The 13,822-nt window shown below is 38.7% G+C and overlaps 3 protein-coding genes across 4 annotated transcripts; 2 read left to right on the forward strand and 1 right to left on the reverse strand.

The window, feature by feature from the left end:
* The first annotated feature begins 1,516 nt into the window (after positions 1-1,516).
* On the forward strand, positions 1,517-3,451 carry LOC145911190 (NADH dehydrogenase [ubiquinone] iron-sulfur protein 3, mitochondrial-like). Its single transcript, XM_082998449.1, has 7 exons — positions 1,517-1,667; positions 1,776-1,850; positions 1,926-2,017; positions 2,403-2,558; positions 2,733-2,858; positions 2,935-3,054; positions 3,225-3,451. Exons 1-7 carry the CDS (start codon positions 1,601-1,603, stop codon positions 3,390-3,392), a joined length of 804 nt encoding a protein of 267 aa, XP_082854575.1. The 5' UTR covers positions 1,517-1,600; the 3' UTR covers positions 3,393-3,451.
* Positions 3,452-4,812: 1,361 nt separating this feature from the next.
* On the forward strand, positions 4,813-8,334 carry LOC145912262 (PGAP2-interacting protein-like). Its single transcript, XM_082999678.1, has 12 exons — positions 4,813-5,367; positions 5,476-5,656; positions 5,713-5,871; positions 5,929-6,069; positions 6,137-6,279; positions 6,336-6,536; positions 6,594-6,854; positions 6,948-7,115; positions 7,195-7,278; positions 7,345-7,495; positions 7,585-7,791; positions 7,916-8,334. The coding sequence occupies exons 1-12, from the start codon at positions 5,118-5,120 to the stop codon at positions 8,154-8,156; spliced, it is 2,187 nt and encodes a 728-aa protein (XP_082855804.1). The 5' UTR covers positions 4,813-5,117; the 3' UTR covers positions 8,157-8,334.
* A 7-nt stretch (positions 8,335-8,341) lies between these two features.
* Positions 8,342-10,939, reverse strand: LOC145912264 (histidine--tRNA ligase-like). Of its 2 annotated transcripts, none has more exons than XM_082999680.1 (10): positions 10,764-10,939; positions 10,209-10,415; positions 10,048-10,143; positions 9,851-9,973; positions 9,675-9,785; positions 9,335-9,524; positions 9,135-9,262; positions 8,881-9,072; positions 8,639-8,821; positions 8,342-8,577 (listed from the first exon to the last, which is right to left on the reverse strand). In XM_082999680.1, the coding sequence occupies exons 1-10, from the start codon at positions 10,848-10,850 to the stop codon at positions 8,356-8,358; spliced, it is 1,539 nt and encodes a 512-aa protein (XP_082855806.1). In that variant the 5' UTR covers positions 10,851-10,939; the 3' UTR covers positions 8,342-8,355. The 2 variants fall into 2 exon arrangements, with proteins under 2 accessions (XP_082855806.1, XP_082855805.1); XM_082999679.1 differs by having other exon boundaries at positions 10,563-10,939.
* Positions 10,940-13,822: the final 2,883 nt, after the last annotated feature.

Raw genomic sequence — 13,822 nt, forward strand, 5'->3', positions numbered from 1 at the left:
TTCTTGACCAACCTCCACTAATTTACAGCTTCGTGGACATCAAGAATCGTATGTAACGACACTTCCTAATTATATCAAAACAGGCCAACATAATACAAGTCCGTAAATCTTCGACTCAGCAGCTGAGCGGTGTTTGCGCAACCACTGATTTCTGATCTCTATGGGACTAAGTTTAGCAAAGTCCTTTAAAGGGAAAAAAAGGGGGGGAACGTTTTTTTGCAGATCATGAAATCATAGAAGCAACCCAGCCTTTATGACATAAATCTATCGAAGCATACAATGATGTTTGTCGCCCTACTTTTGCTATTCAATGAACCTGGGCCCTGGTGGTCGTATCGGCTGCACCCCTCTGGATGAAGAGGAGCTGACCGAATGTGTCGGACTGCACTGTAATGTGCCGAAGCCAGAGTGTGCTGTTGTGTTTGCAGACCCAAGGAACCGATTAACGAACCAAATGCTTTGTAGCCTACTATCTTTACTTTCACCAAGCCTCAGTACAGGCACTTGATTTGTCGATAAATTCACAGAAACACCTGTAGTGTGACATGGTGTGACTAGCATTATTTTTAGGCTAATGGCAAAGTCGAAACGGAAAAACCAGCACGGACTTGCGGCTCCGCACCCGGGCGCTTCAGAAACTATTCGTCACGTTCCAATGATGGGCCATGTTTTTAGAGTGTGACAAAGCGTTGCCAAGCTGTGCCTTTGGACGTACTGTATTCAGGGCCTACGAGAGGGGGTGTAGCTGGTGCGGCACACTAGGGACCATACCAGTCTGGGACCCGTGAATAGCAAGAGGGGCCCACAAACATCATGATTTGCTTTAAAAACAAAAGGATTTCTATCGAAAAAGCTGATTTCCATCGATAATTTCTTGTGAACTCCCAAAAAGTTCCGTTCTCTTTTTAAGAGCCCTCACTGAATATACTTAATTATCGCTGCGTGGGATATCGAAATTTTTTCCACCATTGGGCATGAATCTATTAGAATTCGTTTGAAATTCATTGGTGTGTACTTATCGGTATAATGCGGAGGTTCTCAAACTGCGACACCCTGGTGAGACGGACTCGCGGGGGATACTATTCATTTTGGTGAAAGTTACTTAATTCACCTTTGCCGTACTTTCGGTGCACGCACTTCATCGGGTGACTTCACCTAACTACACTCGGTAAAGTTACTTCATCCAACTTTACTCGGCAAAGTACGTGCAACCGTATAGTACACCCAGTTCATCAGGTGACTTCACTCGGCGAAGCGATCTCACCCAACTTGACTCTACTCTGATTTGAGTTTTTAGACGATTTTATTGATATTCACGTATTCTGTTATGGATGGGATGTAATGTAATAAAAATATCACGTGTTGTGTGCATTTATACGCTGGATTTGGCGTTCTTTGTTTCTGTTCTCAGATCAAATGTATTTAATCTTGACAGCAGTAATCGCATTGTTGACGTATTTTTTCGATGTGCGCAGATGAAAAACATACGATTTCTATTGTGTTCCGCAGTAATCCGTATTTTACGCAAACCAAAAATTTGGTCTTTGGTTTTTTTGTTATTTGTTGGCAAAGAATAGCTTTGTTGGACTGAAGGTGGAAAATGTCGCGACTCTTTCGATCGCTTTTATTGCGTTCGACTGCAGCGCGATGTTACACTCGTGTTTCAGGTAATGCGGGCATTTTTATTATTTAACTTTATTGTGATATTATCGGGAAAAAATGTGATAAACCACTATAGCACTATATTGACGGTTAATACGGTTTATGTTCTACAGCCGGATTACAGCAACATGCATGTAAAAGACTTTATAGCAATGATGCTGGGACTATTCCACCAACTGAGCAAATCCGTAAGTAACAAGCTATAATTTTTCTCTTTTAATTAAACTTACATTTTTATAGTTAAATTTTCCATTTCGTTATAGCTGCTGTAAGAGCTTCTCCTGAAGTTGTGAAGCAAAAGTTGGTAGAATTTGGAGATTACATTGCACAATGCCTTCCAAAATTTGTTCAACAGGTATTGTACCATTTTGTATGAATTCCTTATGCCTGATAACTGATGTGATGTGTAAGATTACCAAAGAAACATCCGGTCCTAATTGAAAAAAGTCAAAAATCCATGCAAAAACAATTAGGTAGTGCATTAAAATATAAAAAACGACGGTATGTCTGTGAAAAAATCCGAGAAATTTATGTTCAATGAAAAAAAATCCTCTAAATTGTAAATTTTCCAATCTGGCATTTGGTTAAGTTTTTGACTTAAATAAAACTAATCGAATCAATCCGATCTTTAGGACTGTTGAAATATTTGCATCAAGTTTCATGTAAAGCACTTGATTGTGTTCAGAAAATAACCTGTCGGTTTGTGGCGGTGTTTGGATTTATTTTTGTTTCTTATTCAGGTTCAGGTAACCTTCACAAATGAACTTGAGGTAATGATCTCTCCAGATTCTGTAATCCCAGTATTCACCTTTCTAAGAGACAACCACCTTTGCCAGTTCACAAATTTGATTGACTTGACTGCTGTTGATGTTCCAACTCGTGCGTGTAGATTTGAGGTATATATTTATTTTTAGAATAAAATAATAAAATTTTAATTTATACGGATAATTTATTGACTGCCAATTTATGTTGCCCTATGAACCAGTGTCATGTCTAACTGGCAGATCTTTAGAAGTGACTAATTTTGTTTCTGTTACACGAAGTATGTACATATTTTTTGTGTTTTGCAGGTAGTATACAATCTTCTGTCGATTGTGTACAACCAAAGGGTAAGGATTAAAACATACACAAATGAAGTAACAGCCCTTGATTCACTTTGTATTGTGCATCCAGCTGCAAACTGGTATGAGCGAGAGGTAAGATATATTTTAAATGTTGGTGTGGTTTTCTGTCTTTGTCCAAAACCCAAAATTATTGGCATTCTTTGTGTAGGTGTGGGATATGTATGGCATATTTTTCCGGCATCACCCTGATTTAAGAAGGATCCTAACCGATTATGGATTTGATGGTCATCCTTTTCGAAAGGACTTTCCATTATCAGGATATTATGAGGTAATAGGAAATGGGGATTGGAGGCATTTGTGATTTTTGGGTCATTTTTCACCAAAATTTGTCATACTTGCCATTGTTTTACAACTACTTTTAAGTTGTAAATGAACAAATATTGTATGGAATTAAGTTTGATCGTTGTTGCAATCTCCATAACACAGATTTCATTTCAGGTTCGTTTCGACGACGAATTGCAGAGGATCGTACGCGATCCCGTTGAACTAGCGCAAGAATTTCGTAAATTTGACCTTAAAACGCCCTGGGAGGTGTTTCCCAACTATCGAAAACCGCCAGAGATCGAAGCTCCCGCAACTGAGAGTACTGCAGAGGAAAAAAAATAAAAGATTGTTAAACAGACCTTTCTCCAAATAACTTTAAACAAAGTTTTCGCTCCTTCTTACCTTTGTGTGTTTGTCGCAAGTTATAAGTAGAAAACTCTGAGGAACGATTAAGATATCAATATAGTTATATTCTGTAAGTACTTCAAAATTGCAAAAAAATCTCGGTGAAGCTCCAAGTGCGTGCGTTATAACGGGTTATAGGACCTTGCATTTCCGTAACGCATCGGAATGCGCCACAATTTAAAACATAAAATGCGTGTAGCCTACAATGTTTGGGAATCCAATTCGTACAGGATTGCGCGAACCGCTGTATGTGAGCGAAACAAGTGCATTTATAGCTTTACTAAAAAAAGCAGGAGCAGCAGCTTTTTATTGCAAGATCAACCTGGCTTATAATCAAGAATATATATTTCGCCCCATGGACATCTTCAGTTCTTGCAGTAAACATTATAAATGATTTTAAAAACGTCTGAAAAACAATAACAGTAAAGAAAGGGCTAGTAATGAAAAACAACAACTTCGACCTCTTGCAATGCTATATGTGCCAAGGCAAAACACTGAGTTACCACCCTTGCATGAAGTCGCTAGGCCTGCATCTGCAGTTTTGGGTAGATCCCAATATTTCAACTTTTGAAGATATTTAAACTTTTTCATGATTTGTTACTGTGAAACAATACTGAACACTTACCGTACACGAAACGTACAGTACTGCTCAGCTAAAGCACTCCGTATCTAACTCTTGTTAAAACAAAGGCCAGCAAACACGAAGTTTAATCTTTAAGCGCTTTCTTGTTCCGCTTTTGTCAAGCGTTGATTGACCCCACCGTTTGTATTACGCTTTAAATAGATGGGTTCATAGTGGCTACTTTGATAATTACGTTGTGGTGCAGATAAAGGTGGAGTTACACGTTAACGTGCGAGTTTGTTAAAGCTACAAAAGAAAATGCGATTGATTTATGATGACAATGGAAACCGCTTGGAAACGATTTCCTGTTAGCGAGGGAAAATTTCAATTCCACATGGCCACGAAGCACTATGGTCAAACAATGCAGCTATAACAGCAGGCTTTAGCACAGGGTTTCTGGTCTAACCCAATACAAAATTAACTTTATCGCTGTACGTATTATTTTTGAGGAAGGCCCGTGATCCTCCCGATAGGTCGTTGTCCATGGACCCCCCAGTAGAGAAATTCTGCTGTGACACGAATATATATGAAGTTACCACAACATTTTTAAAAACGGTAACAAGGGGACAAGATTTTTGTTAATGGTTCTATGAAAAAAGACGTGGGTGGCTACACAAGCTGCTCATGGCTTCAGAAAGAAGTTGTAAACCGAATAGAGATCAGTCTTGTGAACACAGTGAAATTCTTCGCTCGAGTAACTACCGTTCCAGACCGTTAACTATCTAACGCTGCTACTCATTGCAAATATTTGTTCTCGTCTCGGAACTTTTTTACATTTCACAAAGTGTCAATATTGCACGAATGCGACAGGCACGAGGTAAGTAGTGAGATGCCCAAAAATCCACAGGCATTTTTGCAAGCCAGGGATTACATCAGAAGACAACTTCCGCGAAAACTACGTACCTGTTCTAAGCAAGCCATCACATACGGAACGTGCGTTAGTGAATGGGACAATCTTCGGAAGGGAGATTGCGAAAAAGAATTCCTAGCGCTAAAGCAGTGCATCGAACAAGCTGTAGCGAAATAAAACACTTGTCAATATGGCCAAGACAGAGTTGTACGGTGTTGTATCCCTGTTTCGAGAATCATGCATTGGCTATGCATTTTGGTGCCTAGTTCATGGTTTGGGTCCGATGATATGGTTTTACCCTTTGAATGAACTTGACATAACCGGTTATGAAGTGTTTGTAGTCGTTGTCTTTTCCCCAATATTATTTATGTGCGGAGATACAATGAACAAAATAATTGGAAGCCATGGAGCCGTTCAGCTGTATCTAGTTGTGATGTTAGGTAAAGATAGAAAGAATATTACTTAAATATATGTTACTGCTTTATGTATACTATACTGCAAATACCAAATAAAAAAATCCTTAAAAGTAATAATGTGTTTATATCTAGGTGGATGTGCATCTTTTCATGCTCCTTCAACATTATCAAGACTAGTTGGTCTTTCATTTGGAGTAGCTGCGGCTTTTCTTATGCAAGCTGCCACCTGGTGGTCAGAAGATGAATATGAGAGGAAACTTGCCTTTTGGGGACATACTATAGGATTTATCGCTTTGCTTTCCTCCAGAGTTTGGTAAATAACAGGTGTAATGACCAAGTAATCATGTTTTAAGATTGTTGTATCTTCAGGTACATATCCATGACACCAATGTGGAATGATCAAATGACCAATAAGGTTCTGGTGACACTTCTTGCATTGGCAATTGGAATAAAGATGTTGTCTCACCACATTGTTCGCCCACCAAAGCACTCACAAAAGGAGAAAAAAGACACAGAGGAAGAAGCAAAGTAGGTTTGGTTGTTGGTATATTTTGGATCTTGTGGTAAGTTTTTATTATATTTTAGAGAAACCAATGATTTGCTCATTAGTATTGGATATGGCGCTGCATTCTTTATAATCCATGCTATATTTGGTGAAGTATCCATTGTTTCACGATTTACTGTGAAAGGCTTTCCTGATACTGGGCCTGTGCCAAGTCCATGGAGGTATTACTTTTATAAATTCATTTACATTTTTGATTTTGTCATGTTGGTATGGTTCTACCATTTTTAGTGGTCTAATTTTGCTGATGATGACTGCTGGATTGTTTTTATCTATGTTTACAAGTGTTTCAAAAAACATGATGTGGTCTTTGTTTGGGGTTATCTCTGGTGTGGGTTTAATGTTTCTTGAAAGGTGGTACGCATTTGCAGCAGGTAAAGTGTGATTGACTGTTTGTGCTGTGCAAAATTAAGAAAGAAATTATACACAGGATCATGTTTGGCACTTTACATCATGTCAGTCTGGCCTTTGATATGTGAGAAATTAGTAAACACAAAAAATCCGGGCAAGTCTTTGGTGATAGGCAATGCAGTGTATTTAATTGGAGTATTTGGAATGGTTTGGTGTACGGCTTACAACTTTGTTCCATTTGGTGGGGAACTAGCAAGAGAAAGGACTTACATCATAGTTGGTAAGGTTTTTAATTAAACTGCTTGTTGTGTTTATTTTGTTGCCTACCCTTTCACAGCTGTTATGATGGCTCTGGTTGGTTTGACAGCATTTTTGAAAGCAGATTGCACCAAATCGTTATGCCTTTCCTTGGCCTTACCCCTAAAAAAGTTTTACCTTCAAGCCAGACTTTCTGAGCAACCAAAAGTTATCAAACCAGAAGAACAAAGCTTTGGCCATATTGTGAAAAGGTTTTTGTTCTGTTTGTGTCTGGTGGGTTTGATGGGTTTTGAATACCGGAATTTTGTATGGCCCAAGTATAACACCTTGCAACCTTTAGGTATGTTACATTATTGATTATTTGATATTTTTACAGTCAAGGTGCAAGACATCCGGCCGTACAATGTGACTAATTTTAAACATGCTTCTGTAGGTGCTGAAAAAATAAATGACAAGGAATTTTCTGCACTAATTTGGACATTTCATTTTGGTTATGACAATCGAGGCTGGCCGAGCCTGGAGAGGGCTGCAAAACTTCTTAACAACACCCAAGCTGATGTGATAACTTTGTTGGAAAGTGATGCATCCAAACCGTACCTAGGTAAGTGGAAAGCTACATTTATTCTACATATCACAATTGGTAAATGATTTACAGGCAAAGTTTATTTTTTTTTGTGAAGGCAACAACGATATAGCGATGTGGCTTGGAGAAAGACTGGGAATGTATTCAGACTTCGGACCTTCCACAAGAGACCATACTTGGGGTAAGCTAATGAATGTTTTTTTTTCATGGGTGGGTTTCTTTGCACTAATTTTTCAACTGCATTTAGGCAATTTATTGTTGTCCAAATACCCAATTGTAAAATCTCAACATCATCTTTTGCCATCTCCGCATGGAGAGCTTGCTCCAGCCATTTCTGCGACAGTTAATATCTCAGGAAACCTTGTTGACTTTGTGGTCACCCACATGGGCAACGACCGGCAAGTTTTTAGATGATATGCATGCATTTTCTTCATAGTTTACATTTGCACAAGAAATAGATTAAGTTATAAGATGCTTCTAAATTCAGAGACAACTTGGATCGGAAATTGCAAGCTTCAGAACTCGCACGTTTAAGCAGAGAGTCTGAAAACCCTGTAGTTTTTCTTGGTTATGTTACTTCATCTCCAGGAAGTCGTGACTATAAAAAACTGACAAGTGCTGGTGGCTTAAAAGACATAGACTCAAGTGACAGGGACCGATGGTGTGAATACATCATGTACAGGGGCCTAACAAGGTAAAGCTAAATTATCTTCCAATATTGACATTGCTTAACTTTAGTCATACATTCTGTGTTTTGTTTGTCGGGAGAAATAAAAGTGGTTGTTGTGGTCAAAATTTTATTTTATATTGGTCTTTAGGCTAGGTTATGCAAGAATCTCGCATGGTGGTCTCAGCGACACAGAACTGCAAATGGGAAGGTGGAGGATCCCAAGTAAAAGCAATAAAGCCGCCCCTGACAACGATAAACTAACACAGAACAAAGATGATGTATCTGAAGCTATAAAATTTAATGAGATATTTGGTGAAAAACATTTTGGTCACTGGTATGGAAGTGAGCACCATTTTCACATGGATACCCCGAAATATTTTGTTCCTTGAAAGCAACTGAATCGAGATTTCTGAAGCACACTGTGGTGCTTGTACACCTTTCAATATTCTTTGTTTCAACCTGCAAACTTATTCAATTGTGTGTGTTTGTGTGAGTGAATAAAATAAAAATTTTACTCTGATATCATGCACCATAAGACACTAATGTAGCAGCTGTATTTTTTCTATAAACCAAGCAAATATATCAGATTTATTTTGTTCCATTGCAAGAAGACAGTAGGCGGTTTTGCAGTTCACTGATCATATCTTGTCTGGAGACAGACGCCTCCTCTCTTGTTGCAACATTGCGAACTTTAACTGTTCCACTTTCCATTTCTCCGGAGGCAATTATGACAACCAGAGGTATGCCATTGTCTTCACATTCTTGTAACTGGTTTAGCATTTTTGGATTCTTTTTGTATGAAGTTTCAGCCTGCAAAAATACATTTGTAAAAGTGTGTAGTTGAGTACAGACCACTATCGCAGTTATCAACCTTTATATTCGCATTCCATAGTTCAGTTACTATTTTCATTCTTTCTTGGAGAAAACCTTTTTGTGGTGATGCAACATATACTTGGGTGTCATTTGTCCTCAGTTTCTGACCACCCTGCTTCATCCGTGCTTCAAGAATTGAAAAAATTCTTTCCACGCCTATACTTACACCAACACAAGGGACCTTTAACAAAAAATACATTCAAATAGTAACATGTTGTCTATTAATGTTTATTTCTTTACCGATCGTCCTTTAGGGTCAAAACTGCCTACAAGATTGTCATAGCGACCTCCACCAGCAACTGAACCTACTCCAACTGTTTCCCCTTTTACCCTTTCTTTTTCATTTGCGATGTCAGCATTGGTAAGAATAGCTTCAAATATTGCACCAGTGTAATAGTCTAGGCCTCTTGCAAGACTAAGATCAAATGCTGTCTACAAACAACACTCACAAGTTAACATTTTTACATTTGTCTAGATAATATCACATTACTTACCTTGTCATTGACCTGAAAAATTTCCAAGTAATTGAACAACAATTTCATATCATTCAGACCAGCAGCAGCACATTTGCTTTTGGCCAAGCTTTCATCGTTAAGCAGTCTGTCTATGAGTTCTTGACCACCTTTTTCACACAATATAAAATTAAAATACAATATGATCCGAACAAATTTGAAAAAAAGAAATTTACAGACACCTGATAATTGCACATATGTTCCAATTTTGTCTGCAGCATCCTCTGTTAAACCCTTATCAAGCATTTCAGCTCTCACATCTTCCCAAGGTAACTTGTCCAGTTTGTCAACAGCTGAACAGGCAGACCTAAACTTGTCTTTTGGACAACCACACACCTCAAACACCCCATCCAAAATTCTTCGATCATTCACCTGAGAGGTAAATTTTAACTTACACAACATTGGTTGGAACAAACAATTTGATATAAAATAGTCACAATAGTCAGGTTTAATATGATGTGCATTCTGTTGCTTAAAATGTGTTAAAGATTCAGTAATCAAGAAAACTGTATATAAACGTACTTTTATGAGATATTCACCCAAATCGAGCCCAGAAAGGATTTCTGAGACAATGCGTAAACACTCTGCATCTGTTATCATTGGATCGTACTGGCCAGCGATGTCAAAATCACACTAAAGCAAAAAAAAAAAACAGAGTTTATATCACAGACAATTAAAAAAATTCAGAGCACAATTACCTGATAAAACTCTCTATACCTCCCTCTGGTCATTTTTGGATTATCACGTCGATACACTTTGGCAATGTGGTATCGTTTAATATTTTGGGTTTTGGTCATGGCCATGTAACGAGCAAAAGGAACCTTACAAATCAAACATAGTTCAACAAAAAACTGTTAACTATGAAATACAAGGCAAGTCCAGAATGTACACTTACCGTCAAATCATATCGCAATGAAAGCATTTCACCACCCTGGTCTTTGAGGTCATAGATAAGTTTGCTGTCCTCTCCATATTTATTTGTCAAGGTTTCCTTTACAACACAAATATTTGCTTAAAACCGCAAACAACTTTTGAAAAAAAAACAATGCCACAGACCTTCAATTCAAACACTGGTGTATCAAGTGTTGTCGCTCCATGGCGTTTGAAACACTTTATCACACAGTCAAACACTTTCTCCCGTACAGACATTTGCTCTGCTCCATAATCCCTGGTTCCTTTTGGTGTTTTCAGTTGAAACTTTGGTGCTGGGGAATCACCCAGTTGTGCTTTTAAAGCAAGTAGTTTGGCAACCTCTTCATCAATCTAAAAAATCACAACTTGATGGTTCTTCAATCAGTAAAGTATTTGGAATAGTATTTTTGGAGGTTCATACACAGGTAGTAATAATGTACTGGTTATTTGTCCCTGTAATGCACGAATTTAAACTTGCATATTTTGGCCCATATTCACCTTGTTAATTTGTTCAGCAACACTGACATTGTTACAAAACAAACGTTGAACTTTCTGGCAATAGGCATTTTGCAAGCCTAATTTCAGACATCGTCTGACGCAGTACGTAAAATTAAGCATAGAGTATAACGGATGCAACCGACCCTGACCAACAACTCTGCAAATACACGAAACATATACGGTAAGTATTTTTGTTTGTACCTGTTGTTTATCAGCTTTGTCCGTCTTCAACTTGCGAACTAAATCCCCTTGGGCTCGAATTTCCTCCTGTACTGCTTTCCTTTCCATGAAGAAAATTGTGCAAACTATCAACAAATGCTAAACTTATCGTACAACGACAAAACAAAGTTAAGACTTCCAAAAACACATCTAAAAGTGATTAGCTAGTGAACCCAAACCTGACGCAATCAATAGCATGCAACAACGCACATGTGGATACGGTTGGAAGATCTTGTATCGGATGACAGGAAGGATTTTTTGATGCTAAGTATAATACCATAGTACAGAGGTCTCTTACCTTTTTTGCACTACGGACCGGTGTAACGCTGGTAGTATTTTTACAGACCGGTTTTCAGGGTGTAGCAGAATAACGATTGTAATGTGTCCGTTAGTTATACTTCTCCATACGATTGAGGCCAATGAAAATATCATGTGACCAGCTGACTGGATAAGTGCGCAACAAGTATTTGCAACTTCGTGAATGTAAAGTATGTCGCACCGGTCGCACTCACAAATTATGGTCAATATTTTTTTTCTCTTTGGACCGGTGACAAATGCCTCACGGATTGGTGGTTGGAACCTTTGCCTTTGTATAACCACATTCGGTAAGTTATAGTCTCCGCTAACAGAAAAGCTATATTTTCGTCTGGCAAGACAACTTACAACGTTCGAAACGGTCAAATTACTGTTCATGCTGTTTATCGTACGTTTCGTGATATTTATTGTTTTACACGGAGCTTTTGACTGATTGATATGTTCCCCTCTGTCTTTTTTTTTAATAAATAACCCATCTTTAAACAGTTTGTATATTTTAATAACTCGACGCTCGGTAATAAAACGGACAGAACAACAAGGGCGTTATCATTGCACAGGCTGCGAGCAGATATTTGGCAAGCAAACACACTTGTGTTTGGAGTTTCGTTTGCTCTCGTGAATATGCTAATATGTATTCCGGCTACAGGACATGGCCTTGAGAGCACAAAAAAATTTCTGGAGTGTGACTTTATTGGTGATCATATTCATTGACCCTTACGGACTTGTATGGAACCTGCTACGCCGCACCGGCTGCACCATACTCTCCTGGGGTCTGTAGCAGGAAAGTACATATACTGTACGAAACTGTACGCCATGTACGAAACGAAACAGGTGGTTCCAACTCTTTATGATGTTTTGTTTGTCGTGTTCTTTCACACACAGCTCACAATCAAAAACGCTACACAATGTCTTGTCCCTCGGTGCAGGCGTAATTAACATGTCCGCAATGACACGTTCCTTTCACCTTTTTTTTATCTTCTTTTCGTTCGTGATAGAAGCCAACGCATGATCTCCAGCAAGAAATCAGCACCAGCGCAACGAGCAATATTCCAGTCCCGACAAGAGTCCACGATTTGGTTACGCACGAGTGTTCGTCAATATCAGGTGACGCTACCACAAAAAGGTAGATCAAAGGGCCAAGCAGCATACCAAGGCCAATGAGCATAATGCCGTCGAATCGTGAAGCTGTGAAAGTAATTTCGACTGTTTTAATTCCTGACAAACAGAGTTAATCATAAATGCAGGATACCACAAATGCCTGCCTATGTTACGCAATTTTATATTAAAAATGCGATGTTGTTTTGCAAAGTACACTACACTGTATGCGGGTTTTGGTAATGAAGCTTTTCACATAGAAGCTTTATCACGTAAAGAACACAAACAGCACTCACGCGCGCAGCAGAAAATGGCGTGACAACTGCACGAGCGACTGTGGAGCTCCTCATTGTCCATGAAGTTTTGCTGAGACATTTTTGCTAATCAGTATCTTACCAATCTGTTCAAAAAAGATTTAAAAACTAAAATTTTCTGATCATTGCCACACAACACCTATTTCATCTTTCGAATTAAAATAACAAATGCTGTTTTGTATCAAATCCTACAGTGATACAAACATTTTTCGCAAAGCATGTTGTAGAAACAAGGATTCCTACCTATATCACCTTTAGAATGTTTATTATCCGCGTCTAAGGTCTGTACTAAGCTTTTTATCATATTTGTACCAACACCACTTGTTGCTGCCTATCAAAATGTCAACAGTGATAAGTTGTTGTCGTGCATTAAATATATTTTGGCTCAAAGAAATCGTTTGAAATAAAAACCCTTTTTTGTTTTTGCACGAACTGTATACATTGCGTATGTAGGCTGTAACGCTGGCGAAGTTCCTTTTGCTGAAAGCACACAACTGTTTTATGCTTGAAACCAGTCGGACCCTTTGTGTCGCATCTATCTGCGTGGCATTATTGTTAACCGGACCAAGCAACTTCTATTTAGGTCTGACCCCGCCGAAAACTATTATATTACACAGAGTGTCCCTTTTTTTCCTAAGTGTGTTTGCTATGAAAGGATAGCATTTAGAAACCTTTAATCTTCGACCCTTAGCAGTGAAGCTACTCCCGATTTTAATTGTCAGTTCAGTTAAATTTCATGACCCGTTTTCGCACATAATGTGGGTAAAACGACTAAGAACTCACGCACAGCGCCAAAACTTTGTTTGCGTTGCATAATAAAACTGATCTCCCCACCAGCGTAGGTAGAAACTTTGTTCCTCGTGTTAGGAAAAACATAACAGTTAATCCATACAGTATAAGAAGAAAAATGCAGCGATACATTTATTGTTTAAAAAAACACCTGGCGACAGCCTTGCATTAATATCCCTGTCAAGTCAAACGTACCACAAACTTTTGTCGGTCGTGATTATTTTGCAAAACATTGCTCCTTGGTTAATAATTATATCCAATTCGTGGTTCAGCCATTCGATCAAACAGTAGCACTTCTTAATAAACGCGCGGCAATCTGGCGCTCTCTCTGCACCGTTGTGGTGCTGAGTTGACAACTAGCAAGTTTTTACATGTCTGGAAAACATGAACTATTGTAGCAAACGGATGCTGTGTGCTTGCTCAGTGGGTGTGACGGACTCAATTTGCCCGGGGCCCTCTCGCATGGTTGCACACAAATATTTGAAGGGTGCTTGCCCCGCCCCCTTGAACGCCATGACATCCTGGACA

Source organism: Ascidia mentula, chromosome 8 (assembly GCF_947561715.1).
Source record: "Ascidia mentula chromosome 8, kaAscMent1.1, whole genome shotgun sequence".
Taxonomy (NCBI): domain Eukaryota; kingdom Metazoa; phylum Chordata; class Ascidiacea; order Phlebobranchia; family Ascidiidae; genus Ascidia; species Ascidia mentula.

Excerpts from the sequence above, each read along its gene's own strand:
- LOC145911190 (XM_082998449.1), top strand. The coding sequence starts at position 1,601 with ATGTCGCGACTCTTTCGATCGCTTTTATTGCGTTCGACTGCAGCGCGA. Across the intron at positions 2,018-2,402 it reads TTCCAAAATTTGTTCAACAG|GTTCAGGTAACCTTCACAAA; the intron begins GTATTGTACCAT and ends TTTCTTATTCAG. Across the intron at positions 3,055-3,224 it reads CATTATCAGGATATTATGAG|GTTCGTTTCGACGACGAATT; the intron begins GTAATAGGAAAT and ends ATTTCATTTCAG.
- LOC145912264 (XM_082999679.1), bottom strand. The coding sequence starts at position 10,850 with ATGGAAAGGAAAGCAGTACAGGAGGAAATTCGAGCCCAAGGGGATTTA. Across the intron at positions 9,786-9,850 it reads GGTATAGAGAGTTTTATCAG|TGTGATTTTGACATCGCTGG; the intron begins GTAATTGTGCTC and ends TTTTTGCTTTAG. Across the intron at positions 9,263-9,334 it reads AACATATGTGCAATTATCAG|GTGGTCAAGAACTCATAGAC; the intron begins GTGTCTGTAAAT and ends TGTGTGAAAAAG.
- LOC145912262 (XM_082999678.1), top strand. The coding sequence starts at position 5,118 with ATGGCCAAGACAGAGTTGTACGGTGTTGTATCCCTGTTTCGAGAATCA. Across the intron at positions 6,855-6,947 it reads TAACACCTTGCAACCTTTAG|GTGCTGAAAAAATAAATGAC; the intron begins GTATGTTACATT and ends ATGCTTCTGTAG. Across the intron at positions 7,279-7,344 it reads CACAAGAGACCATACTTGGG|GCAATTTATTGTTGTCCAAA; the intron begins GTAAGCTAATGA and ends AACTGCATTTAG.